We start from the raw sequence: 27,874 nt of genomic DNA, 5'->3' as shown, positions 1-27,874 counted from the left end.
TTTTGCGTGAGGGGGCAATTTTTTTTGATTAAACTTAACGTATATTTAAAGCAAGGGACTGGAAGAAAAAAATATTTTTAATAGTTAGAGCCACAGTACTCAAGACGATTCTGACTCCTGCGGTAGAACACAAAGGGTTACATCGTCAGCAAACTCTAAGCTTGCTCATATGACCTTTTCCACGCTGTTCTAAACTTTCTTCCTTCATCGTCTCGCTCGTTACTAGATAAAAACAAGGAAGACCCACCCCTTAGTCGGCAGCTACTACGTGATTTGGTCTTTAATGTGGATGAAGCGGTTGCGCTATGTCGCGAAACGGATCCAATGTCGCACCTAGGATCCGAAGCTGCAGTATTCTTTTAAGTTGACCTGTGAACTTCAGGTCATGAATAGTAACGTGCTCCCAATTAACCTGGAAATTGTGCAGAACCTGGAAGTATTCAGTGCAGCAGTAAGATGTTTACGATACCGACTTACACCTAGAGGCGACCCGTCTCAACATCACCGGGAAAAGCAAATAGCTCCAAGGTAGCGGAGATTGGAGAGTCGGATCTCGAACAACTCTGCCGCTATCATTGCACCTACTGAGCTTCGCATGCTGGGAGCTCGCCAGCTGATGAAAAAACACGACACACTAATACAGTAAGGGAGTGTCTTATCAAAATGGCTATGGCGTTATACTTCTATGACCAAATCAGCCACATGAAGCTCAATTTCAGCGAAGGTCTACCGGATATCACCGATGTTATGGCTTTTGAACAATATAGCGAGGGGCAACAGTGGCTTAGGCGCGAGGAGAAATGAGCAGGCGAAGAAATCGACGATGTCAGCTGTCTCCGTCGAAGCCAATGATGTACGCGAGGGTACGCAGTATCTTAGAAATTGGGCGTTACGCGAACCCCGTTTATTGCCGGATTTCATCACCCGTGGTACCACAATTCTCATCCCCAAGGACATACCAATTACCTGTCTAACAAGTCTGCACAAGATCATGAGCACCTTCATCACTACATACGTAAGGGCCCACTATGAGAAGAATAGCATCCTGACAGAGGAGCAGAGGGATGTACACTGATAGAATATATTCGTAAATCGCCAGGAATTTGTTTCGTACAGACAATTTTCATAAAATATACGAATTTTTTCGTACATATGATGAATCGTTCGAAGCTCTATTGAAACATTTTTATTTTTTATTACGAATTTTTCGTGAATACCACGAAACGACTTTCGTTGGCTTATTACGAAACAGCTTCATTCGGCAAACGAATTGTTCGCTGCTATATACGAACATCTTTGTAATATTTACGAGTACTATTCGTCAAACAAACGTCAAAAAAGCTTCAATAGAGGTAGAATACGTCAACAATTCATCACGACGGTCTCAGTCTGACTATTTAGTGGCCGTATCCGTGCCCGCCGGATTCAGGAAGATTTCCTGAACCTCTTTCGTTTACAGTTGATCCAGAATCCGGAGCAGTACGGATTCAGCTGAGCCATCGCGAACTGCTCGTTGGTTTTGTATGAATAAGATTGAGTTTTTCTCTGTCGGTGCAATATCAAAATAACATGCCATTTTTTCCTGCTCATTATTTTATTGAACAATTTATAACAAGAACAAGTTAACGCGCATCACTATATTTAATGTTTCTGTATTTTGGCTTCAAGTACATTAATGTCTGCACCCTGCATCCTGTCAATCTTTGTTCTGACTCGGTAGAAAATAAACATTGTCATGGTCGACATGCCCTGGGACGGCGCCGTTTCGGTACATCTGTCGACGTCCGCCTTGAGAAACACTGCCTTTGGATATATCGCCGGAAGCTGATCGAACAAATGCGATATGCTTCGGCACGGTCCACACCAAGCCACGGTAAAATCCACAACGACCAATTTTCCTCCTGCTGCGGCTAGTTCGGTTTGGAAGTGAGCTTCATCGGTGATTGCTTTAACGGCCATGCTGAATGCGCTGCTATCAGTTAGATGAAGATTCTAGTTACAGGGCCACTATTGTACCCGGAGAAATTAACTTTTAACGTTATGCACTTTACTCCTCACAAAATTTAACTAATCGAGAATGACGAGAGATGAACGATGGAAGATGATTACGAAAACTTCTCTTAGATCAACGAAATGAATTCGTTCGACTAACGAGATCGTTCGTAATATACACAAATGTTTATTAAAATAAGCAAAACATTTCGTTTCATTCACGAAAAATAATGTCGTTTTCAACGACAACATTCGTGCAATGTACACTGAATAAGTAAAATTTACGAAAACTTTCGTTCATCAAGCGGCCATTTCTTCACACCACAGTAAAATCGATTTGGCCATATCGATTTTTTTAAATTAAAAAAAATCGAAGTTGTCAAACATCGATCTCAGAAGATCGACTGAAAACAATAAGAGGCTAACAAATACGAAAACTTTTCTGAAATAAACGAAATGAATTCGTGCGACCAATGAAGTCGTTCGTAATATACGCAAACATTTATTGAAACCAACGAATCATTTCGTTTCATTTGTGCCATGTACACTAGATAAGTAAAATTTACCTAAACTTGTGTTCATCAAGCGTTTATTTCATCACACCACAATCTTTCTAGTCCTCAATACAGGTGAGCAGGTTGAAATAAAATCGATTTTGCCAGATCGATTCTTTTAGTTAGTTTAGTTAGTCGTCAAACATCGATCCTAAAATATCGATTGCAAAAATAATGAATACGAAAACTTTCCTAAGATGAACGAAATAAATTCGTGTGAGTAGTTAAATCGTTCGTATTATACACAAACGTTTATTAAAATAAACGAAATATTTCGTTTCATTCACGAAAAATAGTGTCGTTATCAACGATTACATTCGTGCAGTGTACATTAAACGTGTAAAATTTACGAAAGCCTTCGTTCACCAAGCGGTCATTCTTTTTCATGAAATGAACGAAACCTACTAGTTACAATGCACGAAAAAACTTCGTTGCAGAAAACAACGAATGAATTCGTGCATTGCATGATCGATTTCATTATATTTACGAAGTTATATTATCAGTGTAAGAAAAAACACAAGACTGAAAAAGCCATCCTCGATGCAGTCATTGTTGGAGAAGTAGTGTGTAACCAACGGAACCTTAGTATGGCCTATATCGATTACAAGAACACAAACAACTCCATACTGCACTCGCTCCTCATCAAGGTATTAAAGATGTATAAAGTTGATCCTGTAGTCTAAGGTTCCTACGGCAGGTGATGGAGAGAGTAACGACAAAACTGCTCAGCTCAGAAGTGGAAAAGACGCGTTACGGTCTAGAATGCTTCGCATCTTGAGGGGGACCTTCCAAGACGATCCTTTTAACCCGCTCAGTAGGACAGCTCAATGACTATCACCGCATGACTATCAGATTAGGTATAGAGAAAGCTCACCGGAAGAGACGTTCCATACTTTCTACGTGGACGATATCAAGATCTATGCTGACTCGACAGAACGACTGGGTGTAGTCATAAAACTAACCGAAAGAATTAGTGGCGACATCTGCAGGGCGTTTGGCCTAGAGAAATGCCAATCTGTTCAGCTACTATTAGGGCGATTGATCGAGACTAGAGACGGCGAGATCGACGAAGGTGAGATGATTCGGGACACGATTCGCGGCGGATAATAGCAGTATATCGGATTCCAGGAGCTCTTCGGGACCAAGCTTAAGCTACGAAATAACGTTCTTGAACCAAGTGAACTGTATCTTGAAGTCTTTCCTGAACGCGGGAAATAAAGTCAGAGCAATCAATACGTTTGCTGTCTCCGTGTTAACCTACAGTTTCGGCGTCATCAAATAGAGCTGGTCAGTTCAGTTCTGGAAAATCTCGAGAGAAAATTGAGGACGGCGTTTAGCACCAGCGGGAATCCTCAGTCGACGCTGGAAAGATTCACATTGCCACGCTGGAAAGATTCACATTGCCACGGAATGAAGGAGGACAAGAAATAGTCGACATATGTGTAGGGCAGGTGCTACGGCTGCGAGAATACTTTGTGGAAAATACCAGCCGACATGGAGTATATCAAACAGTTTGTGCTAAAGACCGCAACTATAGTGCAAGCGAACTACAATCTTAAATGCAATTTGCAGACTACGGAGGAGAAGATTGCAGAGTGGAAGTAGATAGCTGTGCACGGTGCCCATTCACACCAGTTGGAATAGCCGTACATCGACAAGACTGCATCTATTTTTTGAACAACTTGTGTTCTCATTCGGCCCTTCGTTATGCAATTTGCGATATTATGACAGATAATCTAGGCGCGGTGTTTCATGAAGCGCGGCCATTTGCGGCGATGAAATTTCGAGTCGATACTAATTAAAACAGTATAAACTATACAAATAGATCTCTTGCTTTTTATTTGAAAAATCTTTTATTTCTTTCGGCGCAAAACGCGTGAGGGGGCAAAGCCCCCTCTGGCCCCTTAGGTTGCTACGGCTCTGAATCCTTCGAAAACAGCGATCAAAATGCGCAATTTGCAAGCACATCTCACGCAGAGCCGTCAAAAAGGAGCATGCAGGTCACGCGAGCTTGTTTTGTATCAATGGGTGCTCGCTTACCACACTAGTAACATGCTCATCCGGACGGTACAATGAGCGGTATCATGTTTGCGTTCCCTACCAAGCGTCATCGTAAGGTTCTTCGTGATAAAATCCAGGGAATCACCAAATTCGGCGTCTGGCTCGTCGTGGTGGTGTAATGTAATGCATTTCCGATTTAATCTACGAATGCAGATGGTTTGCAAGAAAATGTCGTCCGAGATGCCGTGACCTACACTGAACACGCCAAGCGCAAAACCTCATTGAATGTTGTCTATACTCTGAAGCGGCAGGGACGCACTTTGTATGGATTTGGAAGTTGAAAATGTAAAACTCACTTGTATCATAAAAAAGGCCCTTTTCAGGGCCACCAAAATCATTCCAAAGAATAAGTTTGCATTTTCTGTTTCATGGACTGTTTCTCCCTGGAGAGCAATTTGGGTTAAACCCTAAATTATTATTTATTTCAGTACGCAAATTGCAAATATGGTCAGAAACAAACTGGAGTGAAGTGGAAAACATTTTTACTAGGCGCATTCAAAAAAGGTTTCAATTCTCAAACATTTTACAAAGGTGCCATATTACATTACTCTCTTTATCCTGAGTGTTCGATAATCTCCGTATTGGAAACACAATTTCAATTTTGTTCTTGGGAAGCAGTACGGCTTGGATATTTGGCAACACACCGTTGTAGTGAATACGACGACTATGAATAATAAAAAGTAACAGGAACTTTGACAGTTATGCATATTATCTTTTCACGAAGTCTTCTTTTTTTTTTAAATATATATTTTAATATATCGTACCTAGATTATTTCACAATATTTTATTTTCAACTCGATGTGATCAAACTCTGATAACAGTGTACCGTTTCAATGCGTTTGCTCCATGGGTGTCTGAGCGTTGTAAAGATAATACATCTTATGTCGACTCACATCTCCATAATGACGTTCAAAAGCATAACTGTCAAAGTTCCTGTTACTTTTTATTATTCATAGTCGTCGTATTCACTACAACCGTTTGTTCAACTTTTCGTTGTTACGAAGCACCAGCTGCTGAAGACGTGGGATAATTCGTCTTTTTGTTGTGATGGGCAGCATTTCCTTCCAATTTAAACACTTTAGCAGCAAGGTATTCCATTACAGCTACTAAGTAAACTCACTCCGATGTGTTCAACACAATTTGCTTGTGTATCGATCAACGAAGGGGAGGAGCTGCGAAGAATACATATTGAGGACAACACAAAAAAGGACGAGCTTACGTTGTGCTGTAATCAAATATAAAAAATCAGCATGCTGTTGCTCACGCTTAGTTCGTTTGTAGCATCAGCATGCAGCAGTTCGTTTGCAGCATTGTAACTGAAACTGTACATCTACATCTACAAGGTGCTGAAAGAGGTCCATCCAGATACCAGAATCTCGTCGTGCATCATAAACAGATTTATTAGACATTTTAGAACGCATTGCAAACGAGGTCTCCCGCCCGACTCATTACAACAAGCGCTTGACAATAACCTCCCGCGAAACTCAAGCCGCCGTCCGTTTGCTGCTGTCAGAAGAGTTGGCCAAGCCGTCTCAGATGGCACCAAAGATGTTATCAAATACACCAGCTCCAAGTAAATTCCGAACACTGCCCAAACAAAAGGCCCTTTTCAGGGCCATCAATTTATCAACAAAGAATCGAATTGAAATTTTGTTATTACAAGCATCCGAAAGTGGCTTGCCAATAGCGTTCGATGGCAAGTGAGCTACTTGTGAACAATATCGTCGATTTCATGTAGAATGACACAAAATAAAAAGTTATCATTTGTGTGTTTGTTTACAGTTTCATGTTTACTAGGCGCATTCAAAAAGATTTCAATTCTCAAACATTTTACCAAGATGCCGTATTACATCACTCTTTTTATCCTGAGTGTTCGATAACCTCCGTATTGGAAACACAATTTCAATTTTGTTCTTTATCAAAAATATGTGGTCGACCAACAAAGAGGTGGAGCTACGAAGAACACATATTGAGGACAACACAAAAAAGGACGAACTTACATCGTGCTGTAGTCAGGTATAAATACTCAGCATGCTGTTGTTCACGATCAGTTCGTTTGCAGCATCAGCATGCAGCAGTTCGTTTGCAGCATCTCCCGCGAAATTCAAACCGCCGTCTGTTTGCTGCTGTCAGAAGAGTTGGCCAAGCACGCCGTCTCAGATGGCACCAAAACTGTTACCATATACACCAGCTCCAAGTAAATTCCGAACACTGCCCAAACAAAAGGCCCTTTTCAGGGCCATCAATTTATCGACAAAGAATCGAATTGAAATTTTGTTATTACAAGCTTCAGAAAGTGGGTTGTCAAGAGCGTTGGATGGGAAGTGAGCCACTTGTGAACAATATCGTCGCTTTCAAGTAGAATGGCACAAAATAAAAATAGTTATTTGTGTTATTTGTAGACAGTGATTTGTGATTCAATTTACAAAAATCGAACGTTTTCTAGCGTTTCGATATAGGTGCTCCGTTTCAAAATTTTCGGCCAGAATGTTGCCTGTTTTTTCTAAAAGTGAAAATCTGCTGTTGTACTGAATGAAAACCTTCGAATTTTGCGCTGATTGGAAATAGTTGTACAATTACTGAAAATAACAGATTTTGTGAAAGCAGTGGTTGGTCCGTACAATTCGATTCCAAGCGAGCCAAAATAGTTTTCGTTGGAAGGTCCATCTCTGACAATAGAAATAAACTATTTTATTTTGTAGGGGAACTGGGGGGAAGCCCGACACCCTGGGTAAGCCCGACACCCCACGACTTTTCCCTGACATCAAATTTTAAATCATACAATAATGACAGGATATTATTAGTACGATTATTTTTGGCATTTCGATGCATATCGATGCCATATGTGTTCATAAACGTCAACAAAATAAACAAAACAAGCGAAAGCAAAGTTGATGCGCTTTTGGATGTTATTTTTAGTTGATACATTTTAAGGTTTTAATAACACAAAAGCTTTGAAAATGACCAGTTTTTTTGTCACACATTCTATTCTACTCTCCATACCGTTATTTGTATGTATTGAAGATAAGTTTGAGTATTTCAATACTGTTAATTGAGCATTTAACAAAAATGGGCGCTGTTGGGGTAAGACCGACAATTTTTGGGTGGGGTAAGACCGACACGGTGTTTAGATAATTGGTTAGATGGTTCGTTTTTGATTCGATACAAACGACTGGGTATATTTGTTGTGTTCAATTAATACTATAATTACGTCATGTTAATAATTGAAATACACGGAAACTATGTTTTTTGCATTTATTTATCAGTATTGTCTCAAGCCGACCAAAAAAATAAAAAATAATTGAATGTGATTCATAATAATATTACAAAAAGAAACGAAAAGTATAATCTAATATGAGATTTTGAAATGATATTGATGAAAAAATTTCATTGACCGTCGGATTGTTGATCAACAGTGTTCCGAAAAATCACAACACGAACCGGATAGCTTACTACGAAGCGTGCGTCACTTCTAAGTGAATGAGTCCTAGTAACAGCGTATATAATCTGCTTGCAGAACAGCTCTTCCTCGTTAGAATGGCTATAAAAGTGGCAATAAAGCTCGAAAGAATTACTTGAGAAAACCCGTACCATAATATAAACCATGCGTTAAACATTATTTATTCATAACACCACACATTCGAATGCTCTTCCTTTTGCTACGCGATGAAACTACAGAAAGTATGCGTTTGCATCACACATACTCATATACACATAATTGCACTTTATCACACATACACAATACATTTTTAATGGAAAAATTTGGACAAAAAGAAAGTTCAAAAGGGGGTCGCTCTTGCCCCTTTGGGGTGTCGGTCTTACCCGCAGCGTTTTTAAAATGACATTTTTCTCCATTTTTTGGCAACCAATAACTTTTAATGAATTCAATTTTTTGAAACGCTGAAAAAATTATATTTTGTTAAGAACCACCTAAACAAGGATTATGCACAGAATATACAATTTTAGGAACTTTGTGGAATTTTAGAAAAATTATTGCGCTTAAGGTGTCGGACTTGCCCCGCGTTCCCCTATTCAACTACAACTTCCTTGAAAACAGCACAGCACAGCTTTTGGGGAAACCTCGCAAACCTAAATTTTCCACTATAATAAAAATTAGTGCCCCCGCCGCACAGCATCATCAAGATTGATAGTAATTCAAGCCGAGTGGAAAGGGGGAGGGAGGTTGTAAGACAATGGAAAATTTCATTTATATCTTACTTTATAATTGGCTGGTCCTGAAAAGAACTGGTTGGTTTGTGGTTTATTTTTGGTCACAATTTAGGCCCGTTCGATTTCTGATAGCTGTGAATTTTTCGCAGGGCGACAGTTTCTGTTCGGTAAGGATGAGGCTTCTTAACGCCAACCGTGACTGGGGCACTTTTACACGGCCTTCGTTGCGAACTGCTTGCGGGGATCCTTTCCTCCGGTGGACTTACGAGCGGTTTGTTTGGTGCAGGCCATTTAGCGAAAAATGCAGATCTGCTACTTCTCTGCTGCTGGTAGTAGGACGACGGTCAGACACTCGTTTTCGTGCCTTCATTCATAAAAGTTTAACAATATTTTCAAAGAATGTTGCAAATTGTCAACTTGATAATTCCAAAAATACTCCAAATAAACTATGAATGTGCAAAAGACGACAAAATCGCATAGAAATTGCTTATTCCAGGGCAGAATTTACAGGTCTAAAGTGTATTCTACTTCACTCCGGTTATGTCTCTGACATTACCCACCCATCTTTTTATACCTGACAACAGCACGATGCAAGCTCGTCCTTTTTTGTGTTGTCAATATGTGTTCTTCGTAGCTCCACCCCTTTGTTGGTCGACCACATATTTTGGATAAAGAACAAAATTGAAATTGTGTTTACAATACGGAGGTTATCGAACACTCAGGATAAAAAGAGTAATGTAATACGGCACCTTGGTAAAATGTTTGAGAATTGAAATCTTTTTTGAATGCGCCTAGTAAACACGAAACTGTAAACAAACACACAAATGATAACTTTTTATTTTGTGTCATTCTACATGAAATCGACGATATTGTTCACAAGTAGCTCACTTGCCATCGAACGCTATTGGCAAGCCACTTTTGGATGTGTTGGTTAGGTGTTCGGATGAGTGGCTAAAACACAATTTTTGTAGCAGCTCGGTTTAATTCAGCTCAACTGCAAATTCAAATATCGTATTAGTTGGTTTGAGTAAAGATTTCAGTAATCATAGTTACAAATTATAGTTTTTTGGTCCACCCGCACTACCGATCCTCAACGTAGCAAACTGTGCTGATGGTACTGTCTAGCTCTAAATTAATGCAATTAATACCAATCGGTAACTGTTTTTAAACGTTAATCGCATACTTACAGATTTGTTGTTCTACAAAAGGAAATAAAGTTTCCGAAATCTAGATTTAAGTTAATTTAATATTTCACGTGCTAATAGCGTCCTTTTCCTTCTATTCATTTTCTACTTCTACTTCTTCAAACTACCTGTCTTCTCTCTAATCTTTCACACTAGCAAGGTTTCTTCTCACGCTGGGTTCGCCAGCACCGTCGTCGGAGTCCAGTGTTTCCAACAGTTCCCCCTCCCGTAAACCTTGTCCAGAACCAGCTTTCTGGTCAGATTTACCCGAAGACTCCATCTCAATGAGCGCCAATTTCGCCACTGGTCGCCGATACTCTCCGTGTGCTGTGCGTACCGTAGCTTGCCTTATTCGCCCATCCTTGCCAGGGAAAACCTTTACCACTACACCACGTACCCATCCGTTTCGGCCATTATCATCAACTATGAAGACTAGCCTTCCAGGTTCCAAAGGCTTGCTCTCTTCCAACCATTTGGTTCGTAGGTTCAGCGAAGGTAGGTACTCTTTTATCCATCGCTTCCATAGGTCATCCGACACGTACTGCGAACGCTTGTAAGTGCTACGAAGGGCATCTGCTAGGTCAGTTGGTACGATGGCTAGATTTTGTAAACCGGATGATCTGCCTCGGATGAAATGGTTTGGCGTGAGGGCTTCAGAATGGGGCGATTCTTCTGGCATATACACCAGCGGTCTGGAGTTGATGATCTCTTCGGTTTCTGCGATCACGGTAAGCAAAATCTCATCATTCATCCGATGATCCGCGTTCAGCGCTTGCATAGTTGATTTTGCGGAGCGTACCATGCGTTCCCATATGCCCCCCATATGCGGGGCGGAGGGTGGATTGAAACTCCAGCGGGTGCGGGCGTTCGTGAACACGTTTGCACATGTAGTGTCAATACGGCTGATCTGCTCTTTTAGTTCCTTATTTGCTGCCTTGAAATTAGTGCCATTATCCGAGAAGATAGTGATCGGTGGTCCTCTTCGCAGTACAAACCGTCGAATAGCCATGATGCATGAATCACTATTTAGACGGTGTGCCACCTCCAGGTGGATTGCACGCGTGATAAGGCACGTGAAAAGCGCCACCCAGCGTTTCTCCACTCGTCTTCCAACCGTGACGTCTATCGGTCCGAATTAATCTAAGCCAACGTAGCTGAAAGGTTTACAATACGGTGTAAGTCGCTCGACCGGTAGCGGGGCCATTTTGGGTGTTATGGGTTTGCACTTTCGGATCTTGCACTCCTGACATCGCTTCATTACTCCAGACACGGATGCTCGAATTGTTGAAATGTGGAACCGTTGGCGAAGTTCATTTACGACCGTCTCCCTGTAGCAGTGGCCATAGCGCTGATGATAATGTTCAATTACACGTTCCGTAATCGGATGTTTTCTCGGCAAAATGATTGGGAACCGCGTATCATATGGCACATACTCTGCTGCTTCTATTCGCCCACTGACGCGCAATACGTTAAATTCGTCCAGAAATGGCTCGAGGTGATACAAAGCGCTTGACTTCTCTATGGGCAACCATTTTTCTTTGGGAAGCTCTCTATTTCGCTGCAAGGTAGCTATTTCGTCCGCATAGTACTCACTTTGCGCCTGTTTCCATAATATGTGTTCAGCTTTCTCGTATTCGGTCTGTTTCAATGGGACGTGTACTGAATCATGATGCTTCACAACAGATCGCAGCATATTCGCCGGTACGTCTATCACCTCAATTGGCATCCGCTGCACCTTACGTCGGCAGTTTGATATAAATCGAATAACACAGCAGGCTGTGCGCAACAGCACATTCCATCGAGAGATACGTGAAACGTCGATCAATGGTTCAGAAATAACAGCGGTATGATACAAATGCGACGTCCTGAGTTCTTCCGTCGTATCCGGCGGTGTTAGAGGTTGAGCAGGCCACAAATCCTCAGGACCGCAAATAAGGTAAGGTCCGCAAAACCAGGGTCCCATCGATTCTAGACAAGGCCCATTTCCCCACTTAGTGAGTAGGTCAGCAATGTTCAGCTTCGTTGGAATCCAGCGCCACTCGTCAAGCTTCGTTTCTTGCAGGATCTCTCCTATGCGAAATGCCACGAAGGGTTTGTACTTGCGTTGCTCGGAGCGGATCCACGATAAAACTGTCCTGGAATCCGACCAAATTACACGCTTTGTGACTTTCAGCTCGTGATTCGCACAGACCCTGTTCAGCATACGTGCCCCCAACACCGCCGCGTTGAGCTCCATGCGGGGTATCGATATCTGCTTCAGAGATGCCACTTTCGTTTTGGCCATTACCAGCGCACACTTCACCCCGCCTTCCGTCACCAGCCGAAAGTATGCGACGCAACCATACGCCTGCTCGCTAGCATCCACGAATACGTGTAGTTGCAGTGAACCGTAAGCTTCAGGTGGTGCACCCTGTAGATAGCAACGAGGAATGGATACTTGCTCAATTTGGGGCAATAACAATCTCCACTGCGTCCATTTTTTGTAGCTTCCGTCGTCGATTTTGTCGTCCCAGTCGTAACCAAGTCGCCAAAGGTCCTGGATGATGATTTTCCCATGGATTGTAAATAGCGCCAGTAATCCCAATGGGTCGAACAAGCTCATAATGCAGCTGAGAGCGATTCGTTTTGTCGGACGCTCATGAGTAGTGAGATAGGGCATTAAATCGTCACGAATTGTTATCGAGAACCTAAAAACGTCCTCTTTTGGATACCACACTATACCCAATACTCGCTCGGCTCCAGCACTGGTGCTTTGGTGTAGCGCAATTTTCTCGCCGTGCTCAGTTTCTCCCATTTCCCGCATGAATTTCTCGGAATTGGAAACCCAATTGCGAATTACGAAGCCTGCCTTGGAGTGCACTTGCCGCACCTGCTTTGCTCGCTCAATAGCTTCTTCCTCGGTCGAAACACTATCTAAATAGTCGTCCACGTAGTGATTACAGACTATCGCTTTGGCGGCTGCAGGAAATAGGTCAGCATGTTGACTCGCATTGAGATTTTTTACATACTGCGCCGATGCTGGCGAGCATGCAGACCCGAACGTAGCCACGTCCATCAGGAACACGTCTGGGGGCGCCGCTGGGTCGGTCCGATACAAAAAGCGTTGTGAGTGCTTATCTTCCTTTCTAATCCGCAACTGATGGTACATCTCGCAGATGTCGCCGACGAACGCCACTGGTAACTGACGGAACAGCTGAACTACTGCTGGTAATGACGTTAGCAGATCCGGACCCGCGAGTAACTGTGAGTTGAGCGACACTCCATTTACTTGGGCGGCTGCATCCCACACAAGGCGTACCTTATTTTGCTTTTTGGGATTTAAAACCACATTCAGTGGCAAGTACCAGATTCTAGTGGGATCAGCCTCTCTTAGCTCGGCTTGGGTAGCTACATGTGCGTACTGCTTCTCCTGATAACTTTCGATCTGTTGTTTTACTGCTTCCTCCAAGACTGGATTCTTTTTCAGGCGACGCTCGAGACTGCATAGGCGCTTGAATGCCATCTGATAGTTATCGGGAAGGTGACAGTCATCGCTCCTCCACAGAAGGCCTGTTTCGAAACGGTATCCGATGCGGACAGTCGTGTTCTGCAGGATCAGTTTCGCTCGTCGATCTGCTTCTGACTCGAGCATCGGTTCGGCAACAGCTCCACAGTCCTCAGTCGCAAAATATTCCCGCATTTGGTCGTGCAGTTGTTGATTTGTTAAGCCACCGTGGGCGGCGAGAAAACCTCGTGCAGGAGTGACTCGTTTTGGTCCATATATCGTCCAGCCTAAGTATGAGCGCACCGCAATCGGTTCATCCACTCCCCCTATCCGCGATTCTAAAGGTGCAAACAAGTAAATATTGTTGAGCCCAATCAGCAGGCGTGGTTCTTCCCCGACTTGTTCTTCTGCGCAAAGTCCACGAAGATGCTGATACTGGTCTATCACCTCCTTGAAGTTAACCGTCTGTTGTGGTAAATAAAGTTTTTTTACTGTGTGTGCATCAGCTAGATGGAGCAAACGCCCTTCAGTGCCTCCTTGAATCTTCAATGACAAGCACTGCGAAGCTGGTTCTTGACGAACGATGTTGCCCGTCCATTTTAGGGTTAATGGTTGTGGTTTACCGACTGCACCGAGCTCACGCACCAAGCTGTCTTCGATCAATGTCATGTCTGAACCCTCGTCCAGATATGCACAGGTAGTTACTGATTTCGACCCGATGTGTATCGTTACCGGAACTATTCTGAAGATGACTGTAAGTTTAGAGGCGAGATGCGCATGGTGCTGGCCCGCGCTGCTGTTAGCTGGCATCGCAGAGCTCGGTAGGTTGGTACTGCTATATACTTCACGATGAGCCAACGGATGGTGATGATGACGGCAACTACCTACGTTGCAAGTAATTTTAAACTTACACCAGCCTTCGTGCTCGTTTAGGCATCGTTCACACAGCCTCCAATTTTGTATAGCCGCGAGCCGTTGTTGCGGTTTCATACGACGAAACTCATCGCAATTTCGAATGCGGTGGCCATCTTTCTCACATATGCGACATATGGGGAAGGGCTTCGATGCACTAGGCGATGTTTCTTTCTGATCTAGAAAATGGGTATGAACAAATGCTCGTTCTCTTGCCCGTGGCTTTTCCGTTCGGCTGTAGCTTGGTAACCTGGACTCAACGACAAGGGTAACCTCACTTGCTTCTTTGACAATGATTGAAATGAACTCGGCGAATGTACGGAGTGTCACTTTCTCAGAGAATCGTTTATACTGTACCCATTCTCGTTTCGTAGGCGCCGGGAGTTTGTCTACCATTTCCTGGATCAAGGAAGGATTGACTAGATGATCCTTAGAATCTGCAGCCTCCAAATGATCGCACAATTCCTGTACGGCCATTCCGAACGGAATAAACGTGTCGAGCTTGTCGGCTCTTGGCGGATCTGTTCGTCTGACCTTCTGCTGCAGCGAATAAATGAGTTGCTCCGGACGACCATAAAGCATTCGAAGTGTAGCTATTACCTGAGGCACCCCAGCTGGCAGCAGCAATCTACTGCGAACTGATTCTAAAGCTGGTCCTTTCAGGCATTCCTGCAGCCTGATAAGGTTCTCTACCTCGGTGAAACCACAAGCTTCTGTTGAATTGACGAAGCTGCTGTAGAATAGTGGCCACTCCTCTGATTTGCCACTAAATACTGGGAGTTTTTTGGACAGCACTTGGCGTGCCGATCGTTGAGCTCTTGTTGGCCCCAGTTCGAATCGAGACCCTGTCTCCGTTCGCTTCTCTCGTAGCGAAGCGTCGTCGTGTGAAGAGACAGTGCTCTCTACTTCTCCCTCAGAATTGGACTCAGGTGGGTCAGTATTTAGAGTCAGTGGTTTTATCTGCGGGGGGCGCTTAGGGGTTTCTCCATCAGTCATAAATGACGGCCGAACTTTTGGTACTGCTCCGAGCTTCGATTCTATTTCCATGTCAGGAAGTGTTTTCTCTAGCCTATAATCGCTAGCTGCATGGTATTCATGAGCATCTAACGATAGAGAAGAACTGCGACGCTCGAATTCTTTCCGTAGCTCGTTCTGTCGCCTTCGATACTCCTCCTGTTCTGTCAGCCGCTTCTCAAGCATCGCACGTTCCTGAACCAACTTCAATTCGTTCAGTTCCTTCTCCTGTTGCAGTTGCCTCTCCGCCAAAATCCGCTCACATTCGATCTGCCTTTTGCGGATTGCCTTGGCGATTGCCAACTCTTCCTCTTCCTGGGCCATTTTTTGCTCCAACCGAAGTAATGCGAGTTGCATGCGGGACTCAACCGTCGCGGACTCATTTGCGGACAGTTTTCCGTCATCTACGACAGCCATTTTGCTTGTTGGGAAACTTCCTCTCTTTCCCTGCGGTATGGTGGACATATGGCCCTCGACGGAGGTCGATTGATCGGTGGCATCCGGCGGTTGGAAGGAAGCGTTCTTGAGAGGCATATTAGGATCGGGTTTCCCTGCCTTCTTCGCCATTTGGTCCTTCTTAGCCGCACATTTTTCACATTGGAAAGGCCTTTCCTCTACTCCGGGAGACTCACCCACACATTCAAAGTGGAACCAAGCCTGGCAGTCATCGCAACTGACCATTTCCTCGGTGTCCGAACCATCGCACTTGTTGCATTCACCTTCCGGCATCCTGGTTGAGGTTATAATTTTTGAGTTTGTTGGTTAGGTGTTCGGATGAGTGGCTAAAACACAATTTTTGTAGCAGCTCGGTTTAATTCAGCTCAACTGCAAATTCAAATATCGTATTAGTTGGTTTGAGTAAAGATTTCAGTAATCATAGTTACAAATTATAGTTTTTTGGTCCACCCGCACTACCGATCCTCAACGTAGCAAACTGTGCTGATGGTACTGTCTAGCTCTAAATTAATGCAATTAATACCAATCGGTAACTGTTTTTAAACGTTAATCGCATACTTACAGATTTGTTGTTCTACAAAAGGAAATAAAGTTTCCGAAATCTAGATTTAAGTTAATTTAATATTTCACGTGCTAATAGCGTCCTTTTCCTTCTATTCATTTTCTACTTCTACTTCTTCAAACTACCTGTCTTCTCTCTAATCTTTCACACTAGCAAGGTTTCTTCTCACGCTGGGTTCGCCAGCACCGTCGTCGGAGTCCAGTGTTTCCAACAGGATGCTTGTAATAACAAAATTTCAATTCGATTCTTTGTTGATAAATTGATGGCCCTGAAAGGGCCTTTTGTTTAGGCAGTGTTCGGAATTTACTTGGAGCTGGTGTATTTGATAACATCTTTGGTGCCATCTGAGACGGCTTGGCCAACTCTTCTGACAGCAGCAAACGGACGGCGGCTTGAGTTTCGCGGGAGGTTATTGTCAAGCGCTTGTTGTAATGAGTTGGGCGGGAGACCTCGTTTGCAATGCGTTCGAAAATGTCTAATAAATCTGTTTATGATGCTCGACGAGACTCTGGTATCTGGATGGACCTCTTTCAGCACCTTGTAGATGTAGATGTACAGTTTCAGTTACGATGCTGCAAACGAACTGCTGCATGCTGACGCTGCAAACGAACTAAAGCTACCAGTACACTGTTTGTAATAACGTCAAATATTTGACATCTTTCGTGAAATAAATTTGAACTGCTGTGTACTGGCTCTTCAAATATTTGATCAAACACAGTTTGCCAAATTTTCCATTCGTGTTTGTCAAAGCGATTATTTGTCTATTTGTCAAACAGTGTACTGACCAGTTTGTCAAAACTTCAAACAGCGTAACGCTGCTGTTTGTCAAACTTGTCGATGGAGAAGTTCGTCAAACTTGTTGATGGAGAAGTTTGTCAAACTTGTTAATGGAGAAATTTGTCAAACTTGTTGATTGAGAAGTTTGACAAACGTGCTTTGCTCATTCAGGATAGCAAAATACGCCGTACGCGAAACTGATTTGTTTCGACAGAATTTGTTGTCAAAACGAAAAAAAGTTAAGGTTTGAAATTCGGTTGATTGATTTGTAACTTGCGTATCGCTACTGCCTAGCAAATATGAGACTCCCTTTCTCAACGCCTCAGGGTCGGCATACGCTCGTGGCTAATCGCGGTCAAGAAAACACCTGATCTTTATCCTCAAGCAAACACAACTTTTATTTCCCTTTTCGTCGACACTTTTATTCTTTTTCTCCCACTTTCTTACTGGCTATCTCCTACCTTAGCACTTCTTTATTCTTCGGTTTTCTTCGGGGCCCCTTTTCCACTCCAGTCGTCGTCGCTGCCACTCCACCACCGTACTCCACTGCTTCACTCCGTTGATTCTGCGGTTCCACACGGTGTTCTACGGCTGCCGCACGTCGCTCGCTACCGGTCGTCTACGCGGCCTCGAGTGTTTGACGATCTCGAGCTTCGACGAGGGGTTCTATTCGTCGGCTATACCCGGTTTCCCGCGTGAGTGTTCGACGGTCGGACACGGTAGGGCTTTCTGGGTTCACAGAGGTTATACAATAAAACCACGGCTTCAAGGTATGAACTACGGGGTCTTGCGAACACAATGGGGGATGTCAAAATGGCGGATTGGCTTTGGGGGACGGTCGAGGCGTCACATGGGTTAGTTTAGGGGACGGTCAATTACCTGGAAGTCTGGATTCTCCGGTTAACTATCCAGTTCCTTATTTCTGCTTTCTTACTTCACTTCACTCTTTTTTTATTTATCACTCAGCTTCACTTCTCTTTACTTCGACTTTTATTGTACTCTTCTGGCTTGACTTGAGAATTCCAAGTTTCCTCGGCAATTGAACTCCGGTTTTGGTGGTTATTGACCTCATACCTTCGACCGTTGACCCTTTGGTTCGCCAATGAATTCCGCCCAAATCCTCTATTATCGCCACCCCCAATGGTCGCCTGTTTGCTGAATCCGGCACCTGGTGGTGGTTTACGGAAATTGTGGCGAGTTTTCCTGGCTGCGTTCTGGCCTTCTGACGGTGTTCGCCTTTCAGACACTTCACAGATCTTTTCTTGACATACACAGATTTAATAAACGTAAACTAAACGCGACAATCTCACAAATCTTATACAGAAACAAATACACTGGTTACACTCTCCCCCTGCTCGGGTAAAAATATTAGTGAAGCTAATATTTTTTTAAATATTTTAATACAAAACAAATACACAAGAAAAATCGAAAACACGCCGCGTACCTCTGAACCTGAATTATCACAAACAAAAATTAACCACATATCACATTTCATCATTATTTTTTTTTAAATTTATGAATGCTGTTAAATTATCAGAAATCCAGAAATAAGCGGGGCAAGGGGTAGCATTTCAAACAGAGCTAAGATGAGTCGGGGTCATAAGGCTTCACCGTCGGTTACCCAACTCCGCGCTAATTAAAGGATAAACCCGTACTGACCATCAATATCTTTCGATTCCGGTCTCCAACGAACTCATAACACTGTTTTAATAAACCAACATTGATGAGAAACAAATTAAAATTTTATGAATAACATTATATACAGTTAAATTTACAATAATAGAATTAAAAATAATGAAATAAGTTTGCATGCATTTCTTTATACATGCATAATACTATATAGTTTAAAATAATTTCCGGAAATATATACACATAATTATCAAATTACAAATTAGCGCTCGCGTACGGTACATGATTTATTACATCACGCGTGAAACGTTTCGTTTGTCGGAGTTGACCATTTAATCTATTACTGCACTCTGATAGCGTTATCATTTTTCATCGGTGTGTGCGAGATATGGAAGATCGAGCTGTCACTATCTTGTCAAAAGTTGCTATTGTAAAACGTGGTAAGTGTGCAATGGGGTTTTATTTAAGAAAATTTTTGGAAAATTGTGCGTTTAAGAAGAGTTTTATCAATTTTGGTGACTTTTCGTCGACGAAGTCTGGCCAGATGATCATTATTATTATTTTAGTTCTCTTCGGTTTGCATTTTTTTTCTTGATTTTCCTAAATAGAAGTCCATTGGGCAAAACATGAGGAATATATGCGGCTATGCAGGTAAGTAGCCTATTCACAAAAGGTTTTTTTTCTATCCTGTTCTGTATTTCTAATTTCTCTTCTGCTTCCGTGTTGTTGATTTATTGAATGTATGATCTGTTCAAGGTCTGAACGCAATCTTGTACCTTGCTTTCTATCTCCGCCGACACACAAGCCTACACCGCGGTACCTTGCAATAACCAATTGAACTGCAACCTCAAAGACTTGTTTACAACGTTGCATTCAAGTTGATCAATTGCACCCGAATGAATTTGAGTGTTGGGCTCTAGATAAATCAATTCCTCAATTCTCCCTGGATTTAGGGTTAAAACTTTTTGAAATCTTCTTAATTCACTATTCTCCTCTGATGTTATTCTAAATTTTCTTTGCATTACATTTGTATGTTGTTTCTGAGAATCCGTTCTCTTCTTGTTCCAGAATTATGCAAACGAGAGCTAATGAGTGTTCTAGACATGGATATTAACGGAACACTATCGTCACCCTATTTGACCTCCCTTCACTCAAGAACAGAACCCTTTCTTCTATTTTTGGAGCTCTACGCCTTCAAATCAGCCGCAGAAAATACTCCAAGAGATTTGCCATTCAAGTCGGAGACCTCATATGAGCTTGTCCCTTTCTTGGCGACGATAATACACTGAGTATACGGAGGACCAAGCTTCGCATTAAAAGCATTGCCCGCCGATGATTGTCGGAATGATCGTTTGTAGACAAGTTGTCCGACATTAAACGTGGGTGAGTACCTTTTGTGGCGTAAATCGTACTGCCTTTTCGTGCTCTCATGAACCTTTCTCAGGTTGTCTCTCACCAAATCCCAAAGTTTCGTACACACTCCTTTCATCCTGCTCATCCTTTCCTCTTCACTGAGAGTCTCGTCTCTCTCGAAACGATGATCTGATCCACGCGTTGCCATCTCGTGTCCAAAAACGACTCGATGTGGGGTAAATTTGGTTGACGAATGCACGCTGTTATTCAGAATATGCTCCATTTCTGAAATTCTGGTGTCCCATAATCTTTGATCCGTGCGAACGTATGTACGGATCATGGAGTTTATCGTTCTGTTTAAGCGTTCAACTGGATTCGCCTGGCTTCGATGACGAGCGTTCGCCCAATGCTGAACCTCGTATTTCCGCAACAACTCCTGAAATGCTTTAGACTGGAAAGTCGTGGCATTGTCAGTGATTACAAATTGGGGTACCGAAAACCTCCGCAACCATTTTTCTTCGAATATAGTGCACAGACTACTGGACGAGATCTTCTTCACCGGAACAAGTAAGCAGTACTTAGAAAAAATGTCTAAAATGACTAATAAGTGAGCGTTGCCCTGCTTGCTCCGGGGAAGAGACTGAATGTAATCCATGCACAAAATTTGAAATGGCCTGGATGCAATTCGTTGCTTGCCCATCTGTGGTCCAGTAGACACCGTTGAATGTTTGTTTTCTTTGCACATTTTGCAGTTACTTATGTACTTTTTTAGGTCAGCGTACATTCTAGGCCAATAGAATCTCTGTTTCAGATTTTCGATGCACTTTTCAAACCCTATATGAAAATTGTCGTCATGCTTCTGTTTCATTATTTGTAGTCGCTTAGATTCTGGTACGCATTCCTTCCACTCGAATCGATAGTCGAGGATATCGGAACGTGCTGAAACAAGCTTGTACAGTTTCGAATTTTCAATCCGGAAGTCCATAAACTTCTCCGGGCATTCCTCTACCGAACCGTACAAATTAATGTACCACTTATCCTCAGCTATCGTGTCGATTGTTTCTATGGACCGGGACAACGCATCAGGAACTATGTTCTCCTTCCCTTTCCTATGCTTTACCTTCATGTCGTATTGTTGTAAAGTTATCCTCCAACGACTAAGACGTGACGATGACTTCCATTTCGCCTTCATGATGAACGAAAGTGCGGATGAGTCGGTCACCAGCGTGAACCTTGTGCCTTCAATGTAACACCTGAATTTCTCAATACATCGGAGAGCGGCGAGCCCTTCTTTTTCCGCTGCATGATAGCTCAGCTCTGCTCCCTTCAGTTTCTCCGAATAGTATGCAATTACCCTCTCCTCTCCATTTTGTAACTGGGTAAGAACTCCTGCGAGAGCTGTATCGCTAGCGTCCGTTTGTACTGAAAATGGCACGCTAAAGTCCGGATTGGCCATCACAGGCGCTGAAATCAGCCTCTCTTTGATAGCCTTGAAAGCTTCTCCTGCTGCGTTGTTCCACTGCACTCTCTTCGGCTTGTTTTTAAGCAAGTCGGTGAGAGGTGCAGTGAGTTCGCTAAATTTATCGATAAACCTGCAGTAATAGTTCACCATACCGAGGAATCGTCTTAAGGATCTTACCGAGCTCGGGGCCTCATACCCAAGGATCGCTTGAACTCGATCTGGGTTAGGCCTAAGTCCTTCTCGGGACAAAATGTAACCGAGGTACGGTAATTCATGGCAGCAGAAGTTTGACTTTTCAAAGTTAATTACTAAATTAGCTTCTCTCAGTCGTCTCGCCAGTTCTCGTAATTTTTGTATGTGGTCCTCAAAAGAATTGCTGACCACTACAATATCATCCAGATACACAAAAATGGAAGGTTCTAGCGCACCGTAGCCTAACACTCGATCCATCAGCTTACTCAGAGTTGCCGGGCTGTTGATCAGTCCAAACGGCAACCGTGTGAACTGAAAAAGGCCTTTCCTGGGTTCGAGAAAGCGGTGTATTTCCGAGATTCTCGATTCAGGGGCACCTGTAAGAAAACCTGGGTCAAATCTATGGTCGACAAATATTTAAATGGCCCTAGATGGCTTAAAATTCTGTTCTGGTGTGGGAGAGGATATGCATCTCTTTTTGTTCGCTCGTTCAGCTTCCTAGCGTCCAAACATAATCGCACATCTTCACTATCTCGTTTTTTAACCGGCACTATTGGTAGGGCCCAATCCGAATTGGAGGGTTCAATAATGTTATCTCGTACCATATTGTCCAAAGCCTTGTGAATCTTCCTCTGTATTTCAGGACTCCAAGGGTAGGGATTCTTCCGAACCGGGTCCGTTGCCTGAAACTCCTCCTTCAGTTCTATACGGTGTTCAATTAGATCCGTCTTTCCAAAATTACCCGGACTGGCTACTAAGAACAACTTCTTGACCGCCTCCAATTGCTGAATTTGTTCCTCGCTTAACGTTTCTTCTTCTTCTTCCAGAGAGTCACTGCATCCATCCTCGATCGCGTCCACGAATTTGTGCACTATAGGACGAATACCGAATTGCTGCCAAAAATCGTAACCCAGTATGCATCTACGACTCAACTTAGGAGCAATCACCACTGGTATGATTTTTGTTTTGTCATTGAATGTTATTGGAATGTCTACACACCCTACAACTTCTAATTCCTGCCCTGCACCTGTTTTCAAACTCATCTCCGTGGGTCTAATTTTCAATTTTAAATCTTTAACTAGCTTCCTTCCTCCAATCCCTAAAACTGTTCTTGCTGCTCCGCTGTCTAGCAATCCGATTACTGAAATACCCAGCATTTCGACCTACGCAAATGGTCGAGGATCATTACTGAGAGTTACGAGCATTGTTGCTATCTCGCCATCCTCTTCCTCCTCTTCTACTTCTCCGCACCTGCGAATAGCCAAGCTGCATAAGAACTTCCGTAGGATCAGCTTCGTGAGGCCTTGCGGAGTCTGATTCACGACTGACTCGCCTCACTGAGCAGTCTTGTGAACGTTTTTTGACTCACAAAAGGGACACTCTTTTGTTGCATACCCGGGGAATCCGCATCGTTCGCAAAACTCGTCTCGTTTCTTGGCACATTGCGTGTAACTATGTCCATATTCGTGACAATTGAAGCAAACACTCCTTTTCACCGGAATGTACGCCCCAACAATCCGCTGTAAAGCACTAGTTCCACTTGGTCCTGGAACTGGCTCATTAGAAGCAGAACTGTGTGTATTCGGCTTCGGTTTTTCGAATTTCTTACTTTCCTCTTTGTTCCTTTGTTCACCACCTGGTGGTTGCTGTTGCCACTTCGTCCTCTGTCCTTTTTGGTTGTAATCCGTTGTGAAATGATTTCCTCTGCCTTGGTATTTATTTTGGTAACGAGTGTTATTCTTATGTTGAAATTGTCTTTGCTCTCCTACCTCCTCAATCTGCATATTCTGCGATGGGAACCTATTTTCCTTCCTTTGGTACAACTGCCAATTGATTGAGTCAAACCTCTTACTAAACTCTTTCATTTTAGCAATGTTGCTGATATTGGCGGCGAGCATCGTGGTACGATATTCCCCGCGTGTGTTCCGGAAAAGAACATCGAACTTCCGTTTTTCATCCCAAGGAACTGACATACCCCGGAAGATCCGGACCATGTCCAAATAATAGTCCTGAAACTTCTCTCTTGCCCCTTGCTTCCGGTTGTTGGCTTGCCGCTCATAGACGTAATCGATATCGACAGGTAAGAACTCACTCTTCAATTCTTGTACTAATTCCTTCCACGTTCCAATTTCATTGCTACCGTTTACTTCCATGTACCATGACCTGGCTTTCTGCGTGAACAGATGGTGTGCACTGACGAGCAACTCTGTTTCTGTAAACCCTTCCGAACGCGCATTAAATTCTACCTCCTTTAGAAATTCGTTTAACTTTCTACCGTTATCCATTCCATCGTACCTAGTTGTCCATTTATGCACAGGTAAACGGTTGTTATTCACTTTCAACCTACTACTATCACTAACTGGCTCATCTAATTTGCCTTGCACATCGCCCTTTTTATTTTCTGAACTTTTCAAACTGTCTACTGTACCATTCCTTTCCTTTAACCAAGCTAAGAAATCTGGTTTGTCCGACTGAATTTTCCCTTCCTTTCTCTTCTCACTGTTACTTTCTTCCATCTGGGTACTATTGCTGATTTTACACACTTTAATCCCTACCTGTTCCGCACATTTTCCCTCAAGTACCTGAATCCTTTGCAACAACTGGTTTACAACCGACAAAAGCTGTTTATTTTCCTCTGCTAGCCTATCATGTCGCTTCGCTTCCTCATTTTCCACCTGCTCACCACCCTCTGCATCTTCGTTGACCGCTCTTTCCACTATGCTTTCATCGTCACTCTCCACATTTGATTCCACCTCGACGGGGATCTCATGTCGGGGTTCATCCACATTCTCTCCGGGACTCTCTTCCAAAATTCTCTCGTTCAATTCTTGGCGGCTCGGTCCTGTTTGGCGCATTTGATTTATGCTCTCGTTGATAATGGTTCGTTCAGCTTCTCTCACTTCTGGGAGGTGGGAGGTAACGAAAAAATAGACATTGAGTAACCTCACACAGTCCCCAGCGATCATTGCTAGGCTGTTCAAATCTTCTTCTTCAACGGCATTTGGCTTCAGCCGTTCCATTCGAAAAAGAACATGAAGCAACTTTGTCTTATAAATTTGTTCTGGGGCCTTCTTTGCCTTCCTACCTTTCAAACAAGCTTTAATATTATTTAGTTTTTCATCACACTCATTCACCACCGATTCACCATCAAAATCAAACGCAACATGTGACCAATTCTTTTCCTCTTTCAGGCGGTTTCGCAGTACTCTCTCAAGCTGACTGCGCGGAGCATCGTGAACTAGCTGACGAATTTTCAACTCATGCTCTAGCTCATCAACAGATAAATGGGCAGTATTCATCCCATGGTACAGCGACATCAAATGCCTCATCTCCATCTTGATCACAAAATTCAAGGAAAATCACTGAGCGATAACTTGAAAAAGAAAAAGGTTCGCTCAAGCGAATCAAGAAAAAAATCAAACTTTAAAAATTGTATTCAAGTTACGCTAAAATAAACCGAACGTTTTGCCTGGTGTTATCACTCAACTCTCCCGAAATGCACTTCAACGTTAATGAAAAATGTTCCGGAATTTTCCGCAATATCTAATAAATTTACTCCGAATGAAAAAAAAACTTTAATCGATTTCTCTCGTTGTTGGTAGCTTTTCTTACCACCACTGACCTCCAAGACCCCTTCAAAAATACAGTTATCAATAAATTTCCCTCTTTTTAATGAATATCAGTGCGACTGAAGTCAAAGTTTGCTTGAGATTTCTGGACGTTTTCCCAGAGACTTCTGCAAAGACGTGTTATCAACTCTTCAAGTGTTTTTCTTGCTCAATTAGCCTAAACTATTTTACTTGGGCGCCAAAGTGTAACTTGCGTATCGCTACTGCCTAGCAAATATGAGACTCCCTTTCTCATCGCCTCAGGGTCGGCATACGCTCGTGGCTAATCGCGGTCAAGAAAACACCTGATCTTTATCCTCAAGCAAACACAACTTTTATTTCCCTTTTCGTCGACACTTTTATTCTTTTTCTCCCACTTTCTTACTGGCTATCTCCTACCTTAGCACTTCTTTATTCTTCGGTTTTCTTCGGGGCCCCTTTTCCACTCCAGTCGTCGTCGCTGCCACTCCACCACCGTACTCCACTGCTTCACTCCGTTGATTCTGCGGTTCCACACGGTGTTCTACGGCTGCCGCACGTCGCTCGCTACCGGTCGTCTACGCGGCCTCGAGTGTTTGACGATCTCGAGCTTCGACGAGGGGTTCTATTCGTCGGCTATGCCCGGTTTCCCGCGTGAGTATTCGACGGTCGGACACGGTAGGGCTTTCTGGGTTCACAGAGGTTATACAATAAAACCACGGCTTCAAGGTATGAACTACGTGTTCCTGCGAACACAATGGGGGATGTCAAAATGGCGGATTGGCTTTGGGGGACGGTCGAGGCGTCACATGGATTAGTTTAGGGGACGGTCAATTACTTGGAAGTCTGGATTCTCCGGTTAACTATCCAGTTCCTTATTTCTTCACTTCACTCTTTTTTTATTTAACACTCAGCTTCACTTCTCTTTACTTCGACTTTTATTGTACTCTTCTGGCTTGACTTGAGAATTCCAAGTTTCCTCGTCGATAGTTACCAGGCAATTGAACTCCGGTTTTGGTGGTTATTGACCTCATACCTTCGACCGTTGACCCTTTGGTTCGTCAATGAATTCCGCCCAAATCCTCTATTATCGCCACCCCCAATGGCCGTCTGTTTGCTGAATCCGGCACCTGGTGGTGGTTTACGGAAATTGTGGCGAGTTTTCCTGGCTGCGTTCTGGCGTTCTGACGGTGTTCGCCTTTTAGACACTTCACAGATCTTTTCTTGACATACACAGATTTAATAAACGTAAACTAAACGCGACAATCTCACAAATCTTATACAGAAACAAATACACTGGTTACAGATTGATTGTTTTATTTACGTGATTTTAAATAATGCATTCGCCACTTTAAAAAAAATCGGCGCTATTTTGATATTGTTGGTATTTGTCTTTCCAAATCATGCCTCAAATAAATCGGAAAGGTACAAACTATTTGAATTCAATTGTTTGATACATGCTGAAAAGTAAACAAATTCCATTTCTTTTGAATCCTTTCCGATAGTCCACCAAGAATCAGCTGCTCTTGAAAAGCATACAGCAGTTGAGTATACTGCCAGTCTTGCATGGTATTATTGTCGAATGTATCTAGTTTAATTCTACATCCTGGTCGGACCGTACCCTGTGTTAACTATTGTTATTTTGTCATAAAGTACTGAATAAGCTCATGGAAGTCGAGATGATGAAGAGTCTGTCGATAGCGATTCCATCGAATCAATCAAACGGACCCTGCGTCTGGCGCTGGATATTTACGCTACTAATGTTGGTGCGCCAAATACTACCCAATAAACGCGTACACTATCCTCACCACTTGCCAAAAACATACTCAGGACAAATTGCTCAAGTTGCCCGGTGTTGTGCTTGGTAGCTTTAACAATTTGGGAACGAGAAAGTTATTTTAGCTTCGGCAAATAGCCTCTCCTTCGTCCGTCTCCAGATCTCTCAAAACCTCTGTCGAACCGTTTGTGTTTGTTTTTGTTGCTCATGTGGTACACCCCGCTTTGCTGATGCTTGAATGTTTGGCTTCAGATTTTACACGAGTACATCTTTTCCTTCACGTTGGTATTAGAAGCCTTGCATTTGGCCACTTATGTGTTATACTTTCTACCACAATCGCGACAATCGAACAGTTTCCCGGTGGCATGCAACTTCTCGTGCAGCCGGAAACTTTTCGCCGATCGGTAGACCTTGCTACATACTCGACATTTGTGCTCGGGCAGCACGTCGACTTCGCGTCCTATACCATTATCTGATTGTGTTGGATTCGCATGTGCACCGTCAGATTGTAGGATTGAGTGAACCCTCAGTCGAAGTATTCGCCCATTGCCCATTGCCCCGCAACGTTTCAACGTTTTCCTCTCCCAACCCCCTAATAACGTAAATCTTCCCATTCTCTCCCTTGATGCGCATTTCGGTTTTTGGTTCCAAAGGAAAATGTTTAGTTCATCAGCATCTTCCACTGCGTTTTCGATATCTGATCGCTCA

General features: G+C 43.1%; 2 protein-coding genes and 1 long non-coding RNA gene across 4 annotated transcripts; 1 reads left to right on the top strand and 2 right to left on the bottom strand.

The window, feature by feature from the left end:
• Window positions 1-1,641: 1,641 nt before the first annotated feature.
• Window positions 1,642-1,959, bottom strand: LOC131680320 (thioredoxin-like protein 1). The gene has a single exon (XM_058961039.1). The coding sequence runs from the start codon at window positions 1,957-1,959 to the stop codon at window positions 1,642-1,644; it is 318 nt and encodes a 105-aa protein (XP_058817022.1).
• Window positions 1,960-11,096: 9,137 nt separating this feature from the next.
• Window positions 11,097-16,100, bottom strand: LOC131680319 (uncharacterized). The gene has a single exon (XM_058961038.1). The coding sequence runs from the start codon at window positions 16,098-16,100 to the stop codon at window positions 11,097-11,099; it is 5,004 nt and encodes a 1,667-aa protein (XP_058817021.1).
• Window positions 16,101-19,378: 3,278 nt separating this feature from the next.
• LOC131683126 (uncharacterized) lies at window positions 19,379-26,177 on the top strand. Of its 2 annotated transcripts, none has more exons than XR_009304384.1 (4): window positions 19,379-19,446; window positions 19,864-20,178; window positions 23,673-23,882; window positions 24,994-26,177. It is a non-coding gene; the product is annotated as an uncharacterized LOC131683126 (long non-coding RNA). The 2 variants fall into 2 exon arrangements; XR_009304385.1 differs by lacking the exon at window positions 23,673-23,882 and adding an exon at window positions 22,630-22,754.
• The last annotated feature ends 1,697 nt before the right edge of the window (window positions 26,178-27,874 follow it).

The sequence above is a fragment of the Topomyia yanbarensis genome, chromosome 2 (genome assembly GCF_030247195.1).
Source record: "Topomyia yanbarensis strain Yona2022 chromosome 2, ASM3024719v1, whole genome shotgun sequence".
Taxonomy (NCBI): Eukaryota; Metazoa; Arthropoda; class Insecta; order Diptera; family Culicidae; genus Topomyia; species Topomyia yanbarensis.
The sequence above is the reverse complement of the archived record's forward strand: the minus strand, read 5'-3'. Positions and strand labels throughout refer to the sequence as shown.